The sequence below is a fragment of the Podospora pseudocomata genome, chromosome 6 (assembly GCF_035222375.1).
Source record: "Podospora pseudocomata strain CBS 415.72m chromosome 6, whole genome shotgun sequence".
In the NCBI taxonomy this organism is placed as follows: domain Eukaryota; kingdom Fungi; phylum Ascomycota; class Sordariomycetes; order Sordariales; family Podosporaceae; genus Podospora; species Podospora pseudocomata.
This window is the reverse complement of record NC_085890.1, coordinates 2,996,935-3,018,787: the sequence shown is the minus strand read 5'-3', so window position 1 is coordinate 3,018,787 and position 21,853 is coordinate 2,996,935. Positions and strand designations below refer to the sequence as shown.

The 21,853-nt window shown below is 52.0% G+C and overlaps 4 protein-coding genes and 1 non-coding gene across 5 annotated transcripts; 2 read left to right on the top strand and 3 right to left on the bottom strand.

Annotated features, from left to right (window-relative positions):
- Positions 1-263: 263 nt before the first annotated feature.
- Positions 264-1,123, bottom strand: QC762_0098600 (uncharacterized protein; the record flags this gene model as incomplete). Its single annotated transcript, XM_062884161.1, has 2 exons — positions 505-1,123; positions 264-431 (listed from the first exon to the last, which is right to left on the bottom strand). The coding sequence occupies exons 1-2, from the start codon at positions 805-807 to the stop codon at positions 264-266; spliced, it is 471 nt and encodes a 156-aa protein (XP_062740985.1). The 5' UTR covers positions 808-1,123.
- Positions 1,124-1,830: 707 nt separating this feature from the next.
- On the top strand, positions 1,831-5,197 carry QC762_607570 (uncharacterized protein). Its single transcript, XM_062892440.1, has 3 exons — positions 1,831-3,123; positions 3,178-3,858; positions 3,922-5,197. Exons 1-3 carry the CDS (start codon positions 3,090-3,092, stop codon positions 5,001-5,003), a joined length of 1,797 nt encoding a protein of 598 aa, XP_062740984.1. The 5' UTR covers positions 1,831-3,089; the 3' UTR covers positions 5,004-5,197.
- A 1,083-nt stretch (positions 5,198-6,280) lies between these two features.
- Positions 6,281-6,959, top strand: QC762_0098580 (uncharacterized protein; the record flags this gene model as incomplete). Its single annotated transcript, XM_062884160.1, is given in 2 exon segments — positions 6,281-6,503; positions 6,514-6,959. The coding sequence occupies 2 exon segments, from the start codon at positions 6,281-6,283 to the stop codon at positions 6,957-6,959; spliced, it is 669 nt and encodes a 222-aa protein (XP_062740983.1).
- Positions 6,960-8,822: 1,863 nt separating this feature from the next.
- On the bottom strand, positions 8,823-8,930 carry QC762_0098570. Its single transcript has one exon. It is a non-coding gene; the product is annotated as a tRNA-Leu (tRNA).
- An 8,541-nt stretch (positions 8,931-17,471) lies between these two features.
- Positions 17,472-21,010, bottom strand: HNWD-pc8 (HNWD NOD-like receptor pc8; the record flags this gene model as incomplete). Its single annotated transcript, XM_062884159.1, has 2 exons — positions 17,472-18,710; positions 18,767-21,010. The coding sequence occupies 2 exons, from the start codon at positions 21,008-21,010 to the stop codon at positions 17,472-17,474; spliced, it is 3,483 nt and encodes a 1,160-aa protein (XP_062740982.1).
- Between the last annotated feature and the right edge of the window lie 843 nt (positions 21,011-21,853).

Sequence of the window (21,853 nt, the reverse complement as noted above, 5' to 3'; positions counted from 1 at the left end):
CAGCAATATTGACAGGAGGACGGCAACCCAGGTAGTGAAGATCAACACGAAGCCCGTGAAGATGCGCTTGCGATATTCCAACCCTTCCTACGCCGGTATCAGCAAGCAGTCATCGTGGTGATACAGTGGCTGGTCTGTCACCCACCGTCAGGCGAAGATAGAAGGTGCATATCGCCGCCTTGATCGTCCACAGAAGAAATGTGTACGTCGACCACCCAGCAACCTGAGTTTTAGACCCGTTGACCCTGCAGTCCAATCATGAGCTACCACACTCCAGCAGGTCGTGATGTAGTCAGAACATACCTCAACCTAAACTCCTCACTGTTCGGATCAAGCAGACGTCTCTGCTCATCCGTCATCGCATTATTCGCCAACCCCTTCCATAACGCACCCACCGAGTACGCAAGATATGTTTCCACGGTATACGCGCCCTATCCCACAACACAGGTGATCAGTCCCCAACTCTCCCCATTCCCATCATCACATCAAGAAGAACAAACTCACTGCAGCAACCAACATTAAATAATCATCCGCCTGAAACCCCTTAATCCCCACAGTCGTCAACCTAACATACGTCCTCATCCCAACAACCACCAACGCAACTCCCAACAAGGTAAACGCTTCAATAATAAACGCCTCCATGGTGAATCTGGCACCACTGTCCGTCAAAGCGCTCGGTAGGTAAGGTCGGTATATCGATTTTGGCCCACGTGGGAAGGAAAGGGGGCGTGCAATATTTCCCAATAAGGCCGCTACGACCTCGAAGGAGAGATAAAAAACGGCAGATTCCGTCTTTTTAACCTTCATGAAGAAAAGATGACCTCATCAACACCACCCGCCAGACAGAAGCCCACAAGTTAAAAATACAACAAAGTCCAGAACGATAAAGAAACTTCCAGCAGGTCGCCCCAGCTCGGAAAAGCAAAAGCAGATTAAGGTACCCGAGGCGTCCTCTTCTTAAAGGGAGCGAATGTAGGAAGATACCACCCCGTCCTTGCCCACCATACCTCCGATAGGAACACAAGAAGCCACAGGAGAAACAAAGCGCGGGCGGCCAGAGGAGCGAAGTGTATACAGCTCCCACCCCGTAGGACAGCATCAGGCAAGCAGCATATCTACCTAATTACAATAAGCCCACCCCACCCCCCTCCCCCCGAAATCTAACCTTATCAATCCACTGCTGACCACCCCAAACCCCCTGGCAATCCAAAAAAAGGGGGCCCGTTGCATTGGCTGACTACTGGCAATCCCCTCTCCCCTCCTGCTGCCAACCGTTTGTGAAACTCGTCACCGCAGATCACGTTGACGGGTAGAAACACCACCAAGAAAAGAAAAAGCAATTCCCTTTTCTCTTCGGGCGCATGCAAGTTTCCCTTGGTTATAACATTAAATATGTTCGTCCTGGCTGCACGTGGTAAAGTGATCCGGTTTCACAGCAGCAAACCCGCTCAGCTGAGCGAACCAGTGGCTGCAGTGTGCCGTTGAAGAAAAAGAAAATCTCCGACAAGGCTCCGGGTTGGGATGGGAAGGTAGGCCGACGGAGGTATTGCACCGGGAGGGGATTAAAATCGAGCGAGAATATCTCCATGGAGCAACTGCTGAAGTGTTGAGAGGGGTATCTTCAACACAACGGGTTGAGCCGAACGGCCACGTGGGGACGGAAAGGTACAGTACTCTTCATCGGCAGCACCGAAGGGAAGAGCATTTCTTTGACTTGATCATGAAGAGATCTAAAACCCACGTGCTTGTGGACGGACGGACCGCTCAGGTCTTTCTTTGTCTGCTATGACATTGACCGGCATCTTCCTTTTGCTTTTCTTCAGATTTCATCGCCAATTTCGTCACTCTTTGTGTAGAATGTCGTAAAACACCCCACACAACGCCCGCCGCCGTTAGCCCCCCACGTAAAAAGAAAGGAAGAATTTACTGGATGGTGGGTGTTGGACTGAAAGCAGTCAGTGATGCACGTCATCATTGCCCTGACAGGATTCTCCATGTGTCTGATGCTGGCACGGTGGCCTTGATGCCAAAGTTTTGCTGTCCTTGATAATCCCTAGAGTCCTGAAGGGGCGATATAGGTTTCAACGGTAGCACAGCGAGAGACCATGCATTACTTTATGATGTGTTTGCTCACCTGCAATGATATGGCAACTCTCCATTGCTGACCCCCAACCCCCCCCTCCCCCAAGAACCTCCCAGTTGTTACACCACATGCGCTATCGAATGCGACGAGAAGGCTATTGGTTCCAGCCTCAAGAAATCTCCGCAGCAAGCTGACAATGCATTTTGGCAGCTCATGACAACCTTTACTGTACGCACCTTGATAGCATCCCCACACCATGATAATGTATCCCTCACAAACTACAAGACTCAAAGTCTGGCCAGGCCCAAGGAACAACCAAGATGAACCCCTGAAACAACCTCAAAAAAGGGGGGTTGCACCCCGCCGATCGCAGCCAGGTTCAGGCATAAAGCGGTTCACAGCTCAATGGAATGTTGGCCTTGGCATCAAGCCCCTCAGCGCGACACAGTCAGCTTCCCCACGTTCTCTAATGCCTCTCGTTGGTCAGAATGGAAAATCGACAAGGTGAATATGGAAGAGAGTTTCGCCTCTGCCTATCGGATGCATTGTAAGCACGGCCGAACATGCAGTTTGGTTCTTTGCCTGGCATCCCATCTGGGATCCGACTGCAACCCTCCTGATAAAAGAACAGGGGACATATGTCCCAATTCAAGGGCATGTGCCGAGACCGCGGGACCAACTCCCTTGATCACACATCAGCAGCGTGCCCCTCGGTGATTTTGTTCCTGAAAAAAAAGAAATCTTCAGTGAGCGGGGTCAGCAATGAAGAAGGGCTTCAACTTGAGATTGCCATAATCAGATCACGGCACTGCATATACCCACCGTTGAGACAGTAAGAAACCTTCCTTTTTGACTTGGAACGGACGTACCTGCATTCAGGGCCCGAGTTGTCCGAGGGTCAAAGAGGTCACACCTCCAACCATTGCTGCGCTCAAGGAACATCCTTCGAAGCAAACACCCACCGTCCTTCACCGAGTACCTCAACGGGCAACTCAGATCCTCCGCCATGGAAACCCTCGACCTCGTGGTCATCGGCGCAGGTATGCCACCACCCGCCCTGCGTGTCGCAACCCGGAACTAACTGCATTGCATAGGCATCGCCGGACTCTCCGCTGCAAAGACCTACCACCAGCTCAACAATGGCAAGACTCTCGCCCTACTCGACGACAAAGAGAGCGTCGGCGGTGTCTGGGCCAATAGCCGGCTCTACCCCGAGCTCCGAACAAACAACATGCTTGGGACATATCAGTTCCCTGACTTTCCGATGACCACCGAGCAATTCGGTGTGAAGCCTGGAGACCACATCCCAGGCGTTGTCGTGCACGAGTACCTGAAAGCCTATGCTGAGAAGTTTGGCATCGCGGATAAAATCCGCTTCCGTCATAAGGTTGTGACTGCTGAACACCAGGATGGACTGGACGGTGGTTGGACCCTGACAGTAGCGCATGACGACGAGACGAGCAGGATCTTTGCAAAGAAGCTCATTGTCGCTACCGGGTTGACTTCTGAGCCGTTTTTGCCTCATATTGATGGACAAGAGGAGTTTAGCGCGCCTTTATTCCATGGTGCTGATTTCCTTCAGCATGTCGATACCCTCGAAACCACTCATAAGGTGACGGTTTTCGGTGGGAGTAAATCGGCTTGGGATGCAGTCTATGCGTACGGTAAGAAGGGTATCCACGTGGACTGGGTGATCCGAGAAAGCGGCCATGGTGCTGTGTGGATGGCACCACCCTACGTGACACCATTGAAAAAGTGGCTAGAGAAGCTGGTCAGTATGTGTCTTCGACCAACCACACCCCTCTTGTGCATTAACGTACTAACGCCGCAACCCCCAGACACCCGCATGCTCACCTGGTTCAGCCCTTGCATCTGGGGCTTCGCCGACGGGTACAACACGCTCCGCAACTTCTACCACGGCACCGCCCTCGGCCGCGCCATGACGAACGTCTTCTGGTCCGTCCTCGGCAACGACGTCATCACGCTCAACAAATACGACTCCCACCCCGAGCTCAAGAAGATCAAGCCCTGGAGCCACCCCATGTTCACCGCTTCGTCCTTTTCCATCTACAACTACCCCACCAGCTTCTGGGACCTTTTGACCAAAGGCACCGTCAAAGTTCACATTGCAGACATCACCGGCCTGTCCCACAAAACGGTCCACCTATCCAACGGTACAGACCTTCCGGCTGATGCCCTGTGCTGTGTGACTGGCTGGAAGCACGTACCACCGGTCAAGTTTCTCCCCGAGGGAATTGACCTAGACATTGGGCTGCCTCACACACCAAGCAAGGCAAAGCTGTTCACCAAGGAAGCCGTCGAACGGGCTGACAAGGAAATTCTCGGTAAATTTCCGCGATTGAAGGATCAGCCAGTTCAAAACCCTAACCTGAAGCCACTCCTTGGAACAAAGGGTCTGTCAACGACAGACAAGATCAACCCTTCGACTCCTCTGACCCCATGGACGCTGTACCGGTTTATGGTGCCACCCTCAGCAAGGTTCATGCAGACAAGAGACATCGCCTTTGCGGGTATCTGCATGAACTTCAGCACCATGATCATGGCGCATATCCAGGGGTTGTGGATCTCGGCGTATTTTGCTGACCAGCTGCCTGTGAGGACGATTCCGCCGGTTGATGGGAAGAGGGATCGGGAAGGGAGGGCCAAGACGCTGGAAGAGGTTCAGCACGAGACAGTACTGCATGCTCGGTTTGGCAAATGGAGGTATCCGGCCGGGAAGGGCGCGCTGCTGCCGGACTTTGTGTTTGACGCGGTGCCGTACTTGGATTTGATGGTGGGGGATATGGGTTTGAAAGTTCATCGGAAGGCGGGGTGGTTAAAAGAGGCAACAGAGCCGTATGGGCCGGAGGATTATGAGGATCTCATGTCGGAATGGGTGCAGTCGGTCGATGGGGAGTAGCGGAGTCCTGTTATGACGTAGAGGGCGATGAGATGGGTGTATATAATGCGATCAATTGCAATACCAATGATTGAAGACAGCTTTTATTCTGGCGGTGGCTGCCTGTAACGTTGGAATCATTAGCGATGAGCTGTCGTGCTGATGGGAATGTAGGGACTTGAGTGAAGTCAAAGTAAGCAGGCAGTGGAGGCGCACAAGCGCGGCGGGTCATTGGGGCAGTGGGTGGGTTTCGCGGGGGTGGAGATCTCACTCAGCCTTGTTTGTGGAGTTGACGATCTGGGCGGTCACCACCATGATTGTGATGGCGACGGTGCCAAAGGCTTCTAAAGCTCGATCGGGTAAGATAGATTGCAAACGTGGAAAGGCTAGTTGCTTGCCGCTGCGTTTGGCAGGCGGGTGCAGTCATTAGCATGCTTACAGTGCAAATGATTGTTTGACGAGAAGCGCTGGGGTGATACAGAGAGGTGCTGGTGGAGGAACTCTCAGGTTGCAGAACCAGGGCGAGAGACGAAGAAACACCGAACAAAAACGCTAGATTAGAGCTACTGGACACCTCATATTTGATTCCAACGGCCACTCCGGCCATCCTCTGCAAACGAAACCTGAGACCTTTTGTCAAATCAGTTAGAGTAATACAAATAGTAATCTATATCATCAACGGTATCCCTGCAGCTTGTGCGCTCGTCATCTTCAGCATAATCGGGGTAATCCTCGTCGTCAGATCCGAACATCTCTCTGTCAAAACTGCTCATCCAAAGTCAAATGGGCCTGGTCTATCTCTGATCCCCGTGGCCTCCGTGCCTTCATAGGCGATTAAGGGTCATACCCAAGACCATGAGCCTCATCGACCCGCCGAGAGCTCTGCTCCTTCACCTTTGCTAACCACTGAAGTCTGATCTTCATGAGGTACGTACCGTATAAGGAGGGGAGGTGGATAACGCTATTGATGCAGTACTGAACTGTTTTGGCCTCCAGTGGTCAAACTGCAAAAATGCCAGAAGAAATCAGGCCTGTTATCTCCTTGTTGATCCTAGTCCAACGGTTGAGATCGGCAAACTCCAATTTGAGATCGAGTCGAATAGCCTTTTCCAAGCCACTGAGATATGTCTTGTCACCGGTCCGAGACGCGTTTTCCACGAGTTCAACGTCGACAAGTCCAATTAATCCCTCCGGATGAAGTAATATCGTAATGATGGAGATGGTTCCATGGCGGAACAGACTTTTGCCTTCGAGATCGAGGTACAGCTCGCTGGAGGGGGAAATAGAAGAGATAAAGCATGCCCTCCTTCATCTCCTCCTCCCGATCATCCAAAAAGAACCCCCAACCACCACCGGCAAATTCGCTGGTACCCAAGTCCCACTCCCGCGGGCCCCACCCCCCAACATCCTCCCGACGCTCTCACTCCCCGCATCCCCCCTCAGCAACCATCACCTCCTCCGGCACCACCCTCGTAAAACACAAACCCTCCAAACAATCCCGCTCCGCCGGCAGCGCCGGCGGTGCATTCAGCGGCCTCACAGCAACCATCACCTCCCGTACCGACCAAGTCCCACGTCAACGAGCAAGTCACCCAAATCCACGAGGAGCACCAAACCGGCACGTCAAAATGGGTCGCGGGCGAACTGGACCGGACTCCCCACTGGGTGCAAGGGGAGCTAGACAGGACGAATGACTGGGTGAGCCAGCTGAGGGAGGAGCAGCAGAAGGAGGCGAGCCTGTGGCTGGAGCAGGAGCTCGAGAAGGCGCCCAAGGTGGCGATGGAAAGCGCGAAGAATACGTATTTGGGGTGGCTTTCCGGGGAGGAAGGGATCGTGACGGCGGCACTGGCATGGATTCCGGTTGCGTTTGTGACGGGGGAGACGGTGAGGGTTGGGTTGGAGGTGGGGAAGGTGGTTTATGATTTGGTTCAGGGGACTTCGGGGAATGGGCAGAGGAGGAGGCTTCAGGGGGCGTAGTTGAGGGGATGGAGGATGGGTCCACCTTGATGGTGCGGTAAAGAAGCATGATGACGGCGTTATTGTTTTGGGAATTTTCTAGCGAGTTTTTGGGAATGAAAGGGTGTTTGGTATTTTGATAGCACCTTAATGGCAAGTTTTGTTTTGTCTCTTGGAGTCGTCCTCAGCCCGCTCGGACCCCTGTCGACAACAAGACTCTTTGGGTGTAGTCACGTGGCACTATCTCCTCTCGGAACGTCTAATTTCAACTCTCTTTCAACCTCGCTTCATCAACTCCCACCATCATCTCAGTTTTGTTTTGACGACATGTTCGGTTCACGGTTAAACTGGCCCTTCCTGAAGAAGGAAGCTGCATCTACATCAACTCTGGATTTCGAGAATCCCGAACCTGCTGACCCATGTCTCACGCCACCCTGTCCTTCAGCCACTGCCAACAGCCCATTCTTCCAGCAACTCCCGGCCGAAATCCGCCAACAGATCTTGCTGGAAGCTTTCGGCCACAACGCCATCCACCTCCACGCCGAGTTGGAATACGCTGAAGAGCACTTCCGCCCGCCACCCGCAGCCCCGAAAAGGCCAAAATCACGGTGCGAATGCTCCAACACCACGCCTCCTAACAGCAACCGATATATGGAAAAGCCACCAAAAGGGGCAGATGAAACCTACTGGAAAGAACTCGTCTACCACAGCGAGATCAAGCACAATACATGGCAAGTCGACAAAGGATACCCCACCCCCTCCGAGCTCGCCACGAACCCCAAGTTCTGCCCGCACCACATCCTCCGCCCCAAAGAACGCTGGCGTATCGTCCCCGGCTCCGAAAACACCGGCACGCCCACCGCAGGCATCACCCGCACCACCAAACAAACCGATCACACCCGCCCAACCCGATGGCACTACTCCACCTCCTTGTGCCACCGCCTCCTCTACCTCCACCACCACCCCCAACACACCAACCAATCCTCCCTCTCCTCCCGCATCTCCCCCTGGGACGATGACTGCCTCTACCAGCCCTTCGACCCCGACCTCACCGACACCAACACCCACCAGCACACACCCCAAACCTGCCTCCTCGGCATCCTCGGGTTCATGCTCTCCTGCAAGCAAGCCTACCTCGAAACCTCCCCCATTCTGTACCAACAAAACCTCTTCCACATCTCCAGCGACCTCATGGTCCGCCGCCTACCCTACATCATCACCCCGAAAAAACTATGCAGTATCACCACCGTCGAACTAATCTGGGACCTCTACTCGAGCAAGATAAACAACCTTTTCTGCTCGAAACACGGCCGCGGAAGGGAACTCGCCTCTTTCGACCACCGACTCGACGGCTTAGCGGTAATGATGGACCAGCTTGCTACCCGAATGCCCGGGTTGAGGAACGTGTGGCTTTGTCTACAGAGCAACCTCCTTCCCGACCGGCGGACCTCACTCGAGATTGAAAAAGTCTTGAGGGTAATCGACAAGGGGATTCTAGGCCTGCCTCATTTGGAGAATGCCCGTGTCGCCTTCTCAGATATCTTCTATTATGCACTTGGAGCCCTACCCCCAACGGAAATCCCGGGCAAGTGTGTCCGACGGGGGACGATGCCCTGGATGAGGTGGTGGCGGGATTTGTCAGGAGGGGTCGGGAAGGAATTAGAACTTGAACCTGGGCGGCGTGACCGGACGTTATCGTGTCAGAATTTTGGGAAAGGGTATTGGATCATGTGTGGAAAGGGGGAGACGGAATGTTATTATGTTGCGAACTACGGGCCGCCTTGAATGCCCAGGCGGTTGGTCCCAGGTAGTGATGACTTTTGTTACACTAAGGCGTTCTACTGTTTTATGATGTGTCCAGGCATGCACTTCAACAAATCATACGGTGAGATGGCCGAGCGGTCTAAGGCGCCACGTTAAGGTTCTCCTTAACCAACATCCTCCAGGATTCCGTGGTCCGAAAGGGCGTGGGTTCGAATCCCACTCTCATCAATTCATTTTTGCGTTTTATTTGCGGCAGTCTTCCCCACAGGGCTCCACAGTGCCGTATCTGTAGCATCCAACGTTCTTTTATTTTTGCTACAACATCTTTTGAACCTTCCTGTGCTCAACTCTTTCTGCTTCGTCACTTCATCATCTCACTACCTACTTACAACTTTTTAAAATCCTAACGAAAGATGAACCCCCAAACCGCCCAGCGCCGCCCCAAAACACCCACATCCACATTAAACGCCTCTCTAAACCAGCCCGACTGCCGAGTTTGCCATAGGTAACGGGTATCATTCACTCAATCGGAGCAGATGGACTCATCACCCCCGGCGAAGTTCACTTGATTGACGAACCAAATCCGAGAGACCCTCTGCCGCGTGGTTAAGCGTTCTGCGTTTCTGTTTTCTTACCTCAGCTTCAAATACGTATACTGAAACCGGATAGTTCTATTTCCTATGCGCAAGAGCTATCCGTCTCATTGATACCATATTTACCGAAGTTGATAAACAAAGCTTTGTTTTGATCGGACACCTGGCTCAGGGGTAAAGACCCACTTTATGACCCCACAATAGGGGCACGGGATTGGGGAGGAGTTTGACTTTGGAGGATGCATTATTGAGGAAGGTAAAGTCGTCAAACAGCAAGAGTAAGTTGACTGAGTAGCTAGATATCAGGAAAACAAGGCTCCAAACACCAATACCAAATCCTACACCGATATAACTGAAAGAGCCCCTGAGGAATGACCCATCACAACTGTCCCTTCACGTCCAGCCACCGCCGTGGCCCGGTAGTCGTCCGGGAGCCAGATGAAGTTCTCCATGTCTCGCTTCAGCCAGTCCTGACCGGCAAACAATGTGTGCTTTGGTGCGGGACTTTTTGACCCAGAAAATGAGTGTTGGGTGAACGGACCCGAAGAGAGAGAGAAGCTGTTGCTGTCCAAAATGCCCCTATCAGTCAGGATGTCTCTGCCGTTGGGGGAGAATGATATGCTCCGGACTGTGGTGTCTCTCGCGATGGAGCCTCGCGGGGATTGTGCCTCTGTCACACGGGCCCACGACTCAGTGCCCCTAGACAGTACACACTCCAACCAACAATAGCCCAACGATATGCCCAGGATCAGAATATCTGGGGCCGGCAACCAACTGAGCCCACCGGGGCTCAGCGGAGGCATCACGGCGACCACCACGAAGGCAGAACCAGGGTGCCGATACGGGTTGGTTGGGCAGGAGGGACTGAGGACCCATACGAGCTGCAAGAAGACTGCAGGACAGGAATCATATGTACCTATTACTGGTGGAATCAGTGGCCAGGACGCCGAAGGAGGTGCCCGGCCAAGGCAGACAGATAAGACAGGTTCGAGGACCAGGGAGCTCAGAACGGTCCTGGGGATCCGGAGGACTATAAGTAGGCCTTGCCTTTCCTACCCAAATGGCAAGGGGCAAGGACCTTGAGGCCATAACAGATTATTATACTGAGTTGAACTACCTGTTCCAAGCCGAGATACTCCCCTTGTCACAGCCTCCCAGTCCCAGAGCTCGACTATTCCATCCTCTGAGGAGAAGCATATCAGGTTATTGTCCGGGGAGAAGCAGGCTGAGGTCGTGGCGGCTTTGGCTTTGATGGTTGAGATCGGGGTGGTGGATTCTTGCCAGTTCCAGATGCGGATAGTAGTGTTGGCGGAGGAGGAAACGAGAAGGTTGCCGGTTGCGTGAGAGAAGGAGATGGAATTCACTCTGTCGGTGTGGCCTGTGAGGATCGCGTGGCGCGTGTGCGACATGGTGTCCCAGACGGTGATCGTCGCGTCTGTTGAGCATGTTGAAAAGAAGCGGCGGTCGAGGGAGAAAGCGATGTCCGTCACTGTGCCCTGATTTCCGGTGAGAATGGCGAGCATATTTCCGCTTCTAGGATCCCACAGAATAGCTGTAGAGTCGACAGAGCGAGAAGCTAGGTGTTTGCCGTCCGGGGAGAAGATGACGTTTAACACTTCATCAGAATGTCCTGAAAAGGTGTGTAGGCTTGATCCTGTTTCGAGCTTCCATAATCTAACGGTTCCATCGGCTGAAGCAGATGCAAGGAGACGGCCGTCTGGTGAGAACACGGCGTGGTTGATACGGGAAGAGTGTCCCTTGAGCACGAGGTTATTTCCGCCGTCCCTGCGCCATAATTTGATCAGCCCGTCCTGAGAGCCCGAATTGATGGAGTGACCATCTGCTGAAAGGCCAACGAACGTGACAGAGTTTGAGTGACCTCTTTCATCGTTGATCAGGGTTGTGGCAATTGAGGTGGAGCTATTGTTGTTTGTCGGTATGCCTCCCGCAGAGCCAGAATTGATATCAACCACTGAATTGAAATCTTCCAATTCACCACGGGGCGAAAAGTCATTCGCGTCCCAGAGAAAGACGTCGTCGTTGAAAGATCCCGATGCGAGGATGGTGCCAACAGGGGAAACCACCACCGCATTGACACCGCTTGTATGCCCGGATAGCGTGTGCAATGAACTGCCGCTGCTTGCATCCCAGACCCGGATTGTCATGTCTTCAGAGCCTGACACTACGAGCCGAGAGTCAAGTGAGTACGTCACAGCCATAACCCTTTTAGTGTGTCCCATCATTGTAACCATCTCAGCCCCAGCAGCAATGTCCCAAATTTTAACTGTCGTATCGTCATAGCCAGATACAATGCGCCTTCCGTTCGGCGAGAACCTGACAGAGTTGACACAGCCCATGTGGCTCTCTAGTAACGCATGCAGCTCTTCTGAATCACTGAAAGTATTCCACAGCCTTATAGTTTGGTCAACCGATCCAGTCGCAATCAATGACCCGTCGGGCGAAAAAGCAGCGGTGTTGACACAGCTCGCATGGTTGTCGATCCTTTTGAGTTCCCTTCCCGTTGCGGTGGTGATGTCCCAAAATGCAACAGTCTCATCCATGGACCCGGAGGCCAAGACCTTGCCATTAGGGGAAAAAACCACGGAGTTGACCCAACGGGAGTGGGGTTTGTTGAAAGACTGAAGCATCGCCCTGGTGTTCATGTCCCAAACCTTGACACTGAAGTCGTCTGATCCTGCAGGGATCAAGGTACCGTCAGGGGAAATGGCCACAGAGCTCACCTTGTCGGTTGGCCCCTCAAACTTCCAAAGCTGCGCTTTGGAGGCCACATCCCACAATCTCGCTACTTCTGTATTGGAACCCGAGGCTATCTGCTTGCCGTCTGGTGTGAATGCCAGGTCATTGACGTAGTTGAACTCGTCTTTGACTTTGGGGACATCAGGCGGGGCCACCCAGAGGTCTTTGATCCAGTGATGGACTTAACCCCTGAAGTTTTGTTTGAGTTGGTTGGCCGGCTGGACAAATGAAAGGGCTGCGCAGTAGATTTGGAGTGGTGCTTGCTTGATGATGCTTTGGAAGGCAACGAGAAATCGCCGCGCGTCTTTAACGAACGGCAGCTGAAGCGAATTCCTGGTAGGCTGGAGTGTTTCTCTTAGTACCTCCTGGCCCTCTTTGGGATTGTGAGTAAAATAGAAGTTCACACTTACCTCAATAATGGAGTGGTAGAGTCGTATGATGGCACCCATTTCATCGCTCTTTCGCATCAGGCAAATGGCCTCGGCCCAGTGAACAAAATGCTCTTGAAGGAAGTGATGGACTTCATCATTGTCGCAAAGTGATTCTCCACTGTGTTGGTAATGCCGAGCCCAGTGAAGACAGGCGTATTGTAGTTCTTCGGGAATGCATTGTCTCACCCTATCCGCGTGAACATCCCTCAAATGTATACCTGGAGAGCCGATTCCACAAATGTCCCTTTTCAACATCTTCGACATGAGCCGCAAACACCCCTTGGCAAGCTCCAAACGCGTCCCTCGTTCGTCAACTGTGAACCCCAGTTCCCCGGACCGATTGTTATCAACCAGAAAGTCGCGAAATGTCGGGTGGTGAAGACGTATTGGCTGGGATGGCTCGCTGGGTATTTGGAAGATTGTATGCAGATCCGCCAATGTCTCCTTGATCTCGCTGAGGGGCATCCTGAGAAGATTCGATAGGGAACCCATGGAAAGCGGGGAAAAAAGAAGAATAATGCTGCCGAGGACCGTTTTCAGTATATTGTAAACCTCCTGTCGCTCGTCATCATCGTAGCTCTGGTAGATGGCGTCTTGAATCACTGCAATGTAAATCTTGTCCAGTTGCTGGTCGGGGCCTGTGCCATCACGATGGCCTTTGAGCAGCAGGTTGACTCTTCTCATTGTAAGGCGTTTCCCATCTCGAATGAAGCGACAAGCTGTGGAGGCCCAGATGACAAGCCGCACGAAATCTCAACCAGACGATCTATGATGCGCTTGCCAGGCCAGTCCTCGTCGAGGCCGCGCTCCTCTCGAATTGTTTCGAAGTTGCTTTCGAAGTATCGGCTCAAGTCTCGGTTGACAATTTCAATCGAGATCCCATGGAGGACGAAGATCTTGCGCTCTGCATCTGGAATCTTCACCAGACTATGTCGGATGGCGATTTCTGGCCGGCTGGTAAGGAATATTCGCAGCCGAGTCTTGTTGAACGATCGGGTGGTAACCAAAACCCTGAGAAGCACGCGGATGTCTCTCTCGCTCTCACACTCATCCAAAGCGTCTGCTACAAGCACAATTACTGATGGTAAAGACTCTCTGTGGATCTTAGAGAGCGGGCCAATGATGAGTCGCTGCCACTGGGCGTGAATGGATTGCTCCGCTATGCCGTTTTGTTCCTTGATGGCGGCAACGATATGATGTTTTGTGGCCGGTACACTGGTCGCTAACTGTACAGCGATGGTGGTTATGAATTTGCTGGCATCGCTGACCCCATTTAATCTGGAGAAGAAGAAGCTTACCCCTAATACACCCTTTTCGTGAAAAGCCTGAGCAACTGTTCGAGCAACAGTAGACTTTCCCACATCTGCCATCCCGTTGAGCCAGTAGATGTATTTGTTGTCATCGCTCTCAACCCATTGTGCGATCTCTCCAAGCACTTCGCATCGAGTATTGGGAAGACATGGTTCATGTTGATTATTGCGCGAGTTGAAGACTGCCTCCGCGGCAACAGGAATCGTGGCAATGATTTCATCCATTGCTGCATATCTCTTGTCTATCGCTTCTTTCAAACGCAAAAATGCATGGTCCCCTTCCCCATACATGAGCGGCATGAAGATGTTGAAGATGCCCAGAAGACAATACGCCTTGTCTTCTTTCCGGGTGGTGCTTCTGTTCTCGATCCATGAAAGTCTTTCGGCGACGCTGGTGTCGGCTAGGCTTGCTCCGCGTAGAACTCGGTGAGGGACGCCTGTGATCTCATGGATAAGCTGTTCCAGTGTCATTTTGTCTCCGAGTCGAGTTCCCTCGGACGAGAAGAACTCAACACATCGCGGGGGGGGGAACTCTTGAAGTGTCCACCCTCGAGTGAACCATCGACTGCGGCGGAATTCCAGATGCCACGACTGAAAGCCGCTCTGGCTATCTTCTGGCTGCTTGAAGACGTCTGCCAAGTACACGTAGCATTTTTCCAAGTTGCGATAACGTGCGTGATAAGCGAGCACCGCAGACAAGCGAGCGCCGCACTTTCTACCACCCTACCACAGCTATCCTCAATTACACAACCACAACACTAGGAAATAACTATAACTGAATCGGAAACAGATGAATCAGATGATTCTGCAGCCTCCTGGCATGTACGTGCATTATGGCCTGGCTTACCGCACACGCTACAGCACCGAATCTTCGTACGAGACCCCCCTGTACCGCCACCTCTTTGTCGTATTTCCTGGGCTACCTGCTCACCCACAGCCTTCTGATTCAGTAGATCCTGTCCCTCTTGTATAGTAAGTGACCCTCCAAGCCGCACACGTGTTTTTTTGGCTCTCCGTCTCTTACTAAGCTCCTCATTGGCCTTGCGTAGCGAAGAGACCTCTGCACGGAGAAGAGCCACCTCGTGCATTATACCCATTGCTCCCTTAGTAAATTGGTCTACAGCGGCTAGTATTGAGGTTGGAGAGCTGCCTTGATGGTTGGAAATTCGAGTTTTAATAAGCGCTGACTGTGAGGTAGCCTCCCGAGGGTTGTGTGGCGTTTGAGAGACCCAAGGTAGTGCCGTGGTTGGGCTCGAGGCTGGGGGTGTTGGAGTCCGAATGCGCACATCTAGCTTAGATATCACCCTCTCTGGGTCGTACGGCACAAGGCCATATCTTCTACGTGCGAAAGCCGGGGATGGAATGCACGTGCAGATAGCTCAATTATATATTGAACAATCGTTTTCTCTTCCAAATCCGTGAGTTTGCGCGAGTTGGCTGGAATATCGTGTCTTGCAGGTCGGCCATTATACCGGTCGCGGAGGGTACCATAAGGTATAGAATAAGGCTTGGCTGCAGCCCGAAGGCTTCAAGAAGGTTTGTTTTTAAGAGCTTCGATAGCCAAAATAACCTTGGCTTCATTTGAAGAAGAATCCATTTTTGGTGGTGGAGGAAATTGTTGTCAAAGGAGAAGAACGCGTATCTTATAAAAAGTGGTCGGCTCGCTTATCCGGTCGGCTCGCTTATCACGCACGTTAGTTGAATCGTCATATAAACCAACGTACGGCTTGTCTTAACTACAGTTCCGTTTCATATTTACTATTATTCCTACTCCGTTCTACCCTAAAAAGAGTGTGTCCGTCCTGCTGATGCTATTTATATAGGAAAAAACCGTGCCTGGAGCCTGGTGAAAAACCTACATCGGTAACAAATAGGAAACAGTTGTTGAAAAAGCCAGATAGTTGCAAAATAAGGAAAGGTCCCAACAAGGCCTTGAGCACTAGTTGTCCTCGACTTCCGCTCCGGCCGCCGCTTCCACCTCGTCCTCCCCTATCAATATATCCTCCTGCTCAAATTCCAGGTTTCCCGCTAAGCTGTATTCCATCAAGCGGCCGGAATCCATCAGCCAGCCCAGAACCTTTCCTAACAGCCTTCGGTTGCGAGACCCTATACCTTATAGTACGAGGCTAAAATCTCGGTGCGTGCGGATAGTATTTATTGGCCAGGTTCTAGGCTTCGGTGGTACTAGGCACCATATAACGAGGTGCTCGACTGTTTCACGACCTTCTCCGTAAGTACAATGGGGAGTGGCTAGGCCTGGGACTTGCCGCTTGAATAGGAAGTCCCGTAGACCTATTGCTCCTGTACGAGCCTGGAGTAGTAGAGAGCTCTGGGCTTTGGTTAAATCCTTGTGTCTCTTCAGGGTTTCGTCTGTGAAAAATATTTCTGGTGGTCCTTCATCCGCTATTCTGGCAGGTCGGCCCTCGACCTGCATCCAACGGTTTTCCCATGCTTGGTAGAGTGCTGCTTCTGTCGTGGGTACTGGGGTCTTTCCTCGGCTCTCTCCCTGTGTCTCTCCCTGGCTCGCACTTTAGCTCTTACTTTGGCTCTAATGCTGGCTGATCCACTGATTGATGGTGATGACAGCTCTCTCATTGACCGTGGGTTCCTGCGGGTGGATGGGTCTTCGGCCTGCCTCCGTTTTTGGAAGCGTCGGTATATCCTATTGCACGCTTCTTGGACGAGCTGCCCTGGTGGGTGCTTTGATGCATCTGGTCCTTGCCCACTGTGCAAGGACAAGTTCTGTAGCCGGACTTCAAAGTCTGCCGGTCTCTCGTTGAGGTATAGGTCCAGTGGTGGCACCCAGGTTTTCGGTTTCCAAGTTTCTGATTGGTGTAGCCTTGTATGCTCCGGACACTATCCTGAGGTTCCTAGTCTGGGCCTTCGCCAGCCTCTTCGTCAGACCCCGTGGTTGCCCTCCAGTTGGAGTGGGTGTGTGGTAGTTGGCAGCTCCATAAGCTATGGCGCTTCTGATGCACTTGGTATTAGGATGGCTAATCTTATACCCGGCAGTTCTCTGTGTTAGCTCGTCAATGTTGGGTAGCTCTAGCAAGTCAAATGATGTCGGCTGGGCAGTTACGAAGATTTTATGATGTCCTCGCATGAGCCATACTCCGTCATCAAAGGAGGAACTGTCATCTTGATCACCTTTTTTGAAAAACTTCCCTGAAAGGCCACGTCGCCCATGTGTGAAGGAATGACTTCATACGTTCCACAGAGTATATCTTTGACCCCCCAACATGGGGCTGAACGTCATGGCACTGGTCTGGCGCTTAGCTTTCTTTCTCCAAGTAGCGTAGTCCAAGAAATATGTGATGACCTCTGTGCTATCTCCTTGAGATATAATTACCTCGTGATTTAGTTGAAAGAGTATTATTAAACGTAAGAACTTTGCTCCGCACGACCGAATAAAGCTTTATGTAACGCTTAAAGTTACGTTAGGCCAACTAACTCGATCTCGAATTATTCGAGTGGGCCATAACTTTATAACGTATCTACAAAATGTTATAGAGCTACCTGTCTTCAGGACGAAACAGGATACTCGAATTTATGAAAGAGGCGGGATCTATAAGGATTTAGACTATTATAATGGGCTATATATTAATGGAGACCCCCAGACCCCTCCTGTGTCACGCTATGATAGAACAAATGGAGAGAGAGATAGAAAGAGAGATCAGCTTAGCTGTCTGTCGTGAACGTCGTAATTAGGACGCGCCCCGAAGAACAGCCAATAGCAACCGTTAATGCCGCTACAGCTAAACATTCTGACAGATATTCCGGAGGCAACCATAGCCAGTTTTCTAAGCCCCTCGTAATCCACCTGTTGTCTGAGTCTATTCCATAGCATGGGGGGTTGGCATTATCTGATCCGGATACAATCGGCGTCGAGTTAAGGGAAGACGCTACCGACTGAACAGAATCGCGATGCCCTTCGCGCGTCTGCGTACATGACCCCGTAGCCGCATCCCAGATCTTGATGGTGTAGTCGTGTGATCCTGACGCAACCCACTTCGAATCGGGCGAGATCGCTACCGACGTGACGGAATAGCGATGGCCCTCGAGCGTCTGCGTACATGACCCCGTCGCCGCATCCCAGATCTTGATGGTGTTGTCGTGTGATCCTGACGCAACCCACTTCAAATCGGGCGAGATCGCTACCGAGTCGACGGAACGGCCATGCCCCGCGAGCGTCTGCGTACATGACCCCGTAGCCGCATCCCAGATCTTGATGGTCTTGTCGACTGATCCTGAGGCAACCCACTTCAAATCGGGCGAGATCGCTACCGACGTGACTGTATCGCCATGCCCCTCGAGCGTCTGCATACATGACCCCGTAGCCGCATCCCAGATCTTGATGGTGTTGTCGTATGAGCCTGACGCAACCCACTTCAAATCGGGCGAGATCGCTACCGAGTCGACGGAACGGCCATGCCCCGCGAGCGTCTGCGTACATGACCCCGTAGCCGCATCCCAGATCTTGATGGTCTTGTCGTCTGATCCTGAGGCAACCCACTTCGAATCGGGCGAGATCGCTACCGACCTGACCGTATTGCCATGCCCCTCGAGCGTCTGCGTACATGACCCCGTGGCCGCATCCCAGATCTTGATAGTGTTGTCGTCTGATCCTGACGCAACCCACTTCGAATCGGGCGAGATCGCTACCGACGTGACCGAACCGTCATGCCCCTCGAGCGTCTGCCGGCACGCATTCCAATTATCCTCTACAATTGGCCCCGAAGTAATCCACTTCCGTTCTTCCTGCCTAAATAAGCCTCTTATTATACTTCGGGCGGGGCTAAACACAAGTGCCGAAGCGTATACCTGAAGAGGATAATTCTCAACAACCCATCTCCAGTATAACGCGAATCGACGCATATCAGCGACAACGCTTGGTAATTGAGACGTAATCGACCTGTGCTAATCTCCTGTTAGAACCACTTAATGACATGATACTATTACTGGGTAGAGCCCACCTGAAGAATGCTTTCGAGGTTTGCCATTGAAAGTACCCCCTGCGGCATGCTCTTACAAAGTGAAAGTGCTTCAAGCCAGTGGAGGTAATGCTGTCTCAGAAAGCCATCGACAATACCACCATCTTGGAAAATATCTAGGTGCTTGCTATCGTCGCTCGCCTGCCAGTTACAGAGATGATCAACCCAGTAGATACAAGCATAGCATAGTGCGGCCAGCGGGTCTGGATCGGGTAGCTTGGCGTCGTCGATGGAAGATCCCGGAGCGCCAAGGCTGTATATGTCGCGTCGTAATGTTCCGGACATAACGTGTAGCGATCGCAAGAAGACGGCATGGTGTATGTCTTTTATCCCGGAAGGAAAAACCCCATGACCTGCTTCTCTCAGCAAGAAATCCTTTGCGGATTGGTGGACGAAATAGATGGTGGTTTCTCGAAGGGTCAAAAAAGAGCCGCAGAGTCCTACTATCTCTGTCATGAATTCCAGTTCGTCGGAGATGCCCTCGGGTATATCCACGAAGACCGCTAGCTCTTGTATCGTGATAGGCCGGTAAGTAATGGAGAGGACCGCCAGAACTTGTTTGCAGAGATCTGGCTCATCCGAGCGGCGAACCTGATCTATCATTCGTTCGTAGAGAGAATTAAGACCAGGTGGAAACGTGTTTAACTTGGTGAGAACCCTCGATCGTGAAACATTCGTAAGTTCTTGACAGACCAAAGCCACCCAGAGGAATGTGTCGTTTGCGTTGCAGGTCAAGTGGTGTTGAACAGCGTTCTTTGTTCTATCGTTGTACCTCTTTAGCCGCGCTAGTTCATCCATCTTATGCTGAATATATGTGCTGACAGCGGAGGAGATAGACTCTTCGTTCAACTCAAGACTGAGTCTTATCTTCTTTTCCGCGGCTTCTAGGCTCTCCTCGATGTTCGGCCAGTTGCGACTAGAGACGACCCACTTGACACAAGGAAACGTAGATGACATCCCGATGATAAATTTAAGAAGTCTTGGCAAGTCACCTATGCATTCGTCCAGAGCGTCGATAACCAGGTAGGTTGGCTTCAAGTTCGGGTCTCCTAGCATCCCCCCCAAAATATCCGAGAGGACGAACCACGCATTTGCGTCAGAGAGCGATTTAGCCTTATCCGTGTATTTACGTATGTGGGGGATGAGACGTGGCTGCTGGTGGGCAAGAAGGTAGATCAAGCCGCGTAACACGGCAATGGCGTTATTGATGCGCGAGTCGGTAGCTTGGCAGAAGAAATAGGCCAAGTTGCGACGGTGCCCGTCTGCAACAATGGCACCCTCCAGCTCGTTGATGATGCCGCAGAGCAACATGGTCTTGCCCTTGCCGGGATCTCCTTTAATCCAGAGAAGGCGGCTCTCTGACTGGTCATGCCAACCGCGGAAGTCGGGGGTGTCGAAAACCCAGCGGTAGGCGTCATCAAGCAACCCACCCTTTGCCTCCTCGATGCGCTTCTTGTCAAGGCGCGGGTCGGTAGAATGCAGACTGGACAGACAGCGATCATGCTTGCTAATTTCCTCTCGCAGCCGCTCAAATGCTCTTTCTTCTCCTTCGCCGTATAGAAGCCGCATTTGTACGTTAAAGATGCCGAATAAACAGTAAGCCCTGTCTTCTTCGCGCGTCGTGCTGCGGTGTTTAATCCACGACATGCGTACTTCAAAGCTGAAATCGGACAATTTGTTGGCTTGGAGAGCTCGTAGAGGAATGCCAGTTGTGTTGTGAATATGCTGTGCGAGAGAATTCTTATCTCCTAGGCGCTTGCGGTCTTCGGAGAAGAATTCAACAACTGTTGGCGCAATAAGCTCTTGGAGGGTCCACCCACGAGTGAACCATCTGGATTTCCGAAAAGCCAATTCCCAACCGGGATTGCTGTCGGCGTCCTGTTGGTAGGTTGAGACGTCTGTGAGATAGACATAGCATTTGGCCGCATTGCGGTACCATCGGAACATGGAGTTGAGAGCCTCCTGAAACTCATCGCAGTCGGATTTGTTGATGCAGCATGTGTCGATCCAGAAGAATTTCAGTCCATCACGCCCGGCTTGGTCTCCGCAAAACTGGATCTTAGAGTAGCCTCTTTTGTTCTTGCATGTACCGTCCGTTACATCCTCAAAGCTGACCTCTTCGTCGCCCCATGTGTGCGAAAGTATGGCATACGGTGGGACCTGGTCGTCGGGAATGTCACCCGTCAAACTGATATCGCCGGTATTATTGCGTTCCAGGAGGCGCATTATCGAAAAACCGCCGAGCTCAGCTCTCGTAGCATGGAGAATGGGTCATGCAAGGTTTTGCGAGGCTTCTTTGGCTGCCTCACGTGTTTAGCGGTGGAAACACGAATATGCCTTAGGCCTTTGCAGTCAAAAAGGAATCTGTTGTCTGCCCGTATAACTATTCGACAGCGGGAAAAACCGAGCAGGTGCGCGGGAGACGGATGGAACTAGTAGGCTCAACAAATCAGTAGCTGAAACCAGGATAAGCTCTCAGACATAGACAAGAATTACTTGCCCCGAGTGATTGTTGAGAAGCGTAGTGCAAAACTCGGTAGGTTCGATTGTTGCTGTTTCCAAAGGTCGACGACCCCGCACATCGGGCATTCTGCTGACGTTGGCCCCAAGCGGTTGGCGTCAACTGCGCATACTGGAAGCATCGTCATTGGTCTTGCTTTGCTGGCGTGCATGAAGATGTCCCTTTGGAGGCCGTCGTTTTGCCCCATCGTTTCGTTCTCTGACACCTCAGCTTCTCAGCCCCCTACCGCCGGTATCCCAAAAGCTGTCTAGATCTTACAGGACTATAGTATATCACCCCGACATCAAAGATCCCAATACCCGAGATTTGTGGCTAGGCCAGAGAAAGCAAACGACTATATACCTGAGGTGAGGGCCTGGGCTGTGCCGCAGTGATGAGCCAAGTCCAGCACAAACGCGCACGGACATCCAAACGTGATCCAGTCTTTCAGCTGAATCCTTAGCAAAACGCATTCCTTGCGATAGCACACATATGATCTTGATTCGGCTTCGAAGATCGGAGTGGTAAATATCCAGATATACAAAGAGTTATGCTTCATCATCATTTCG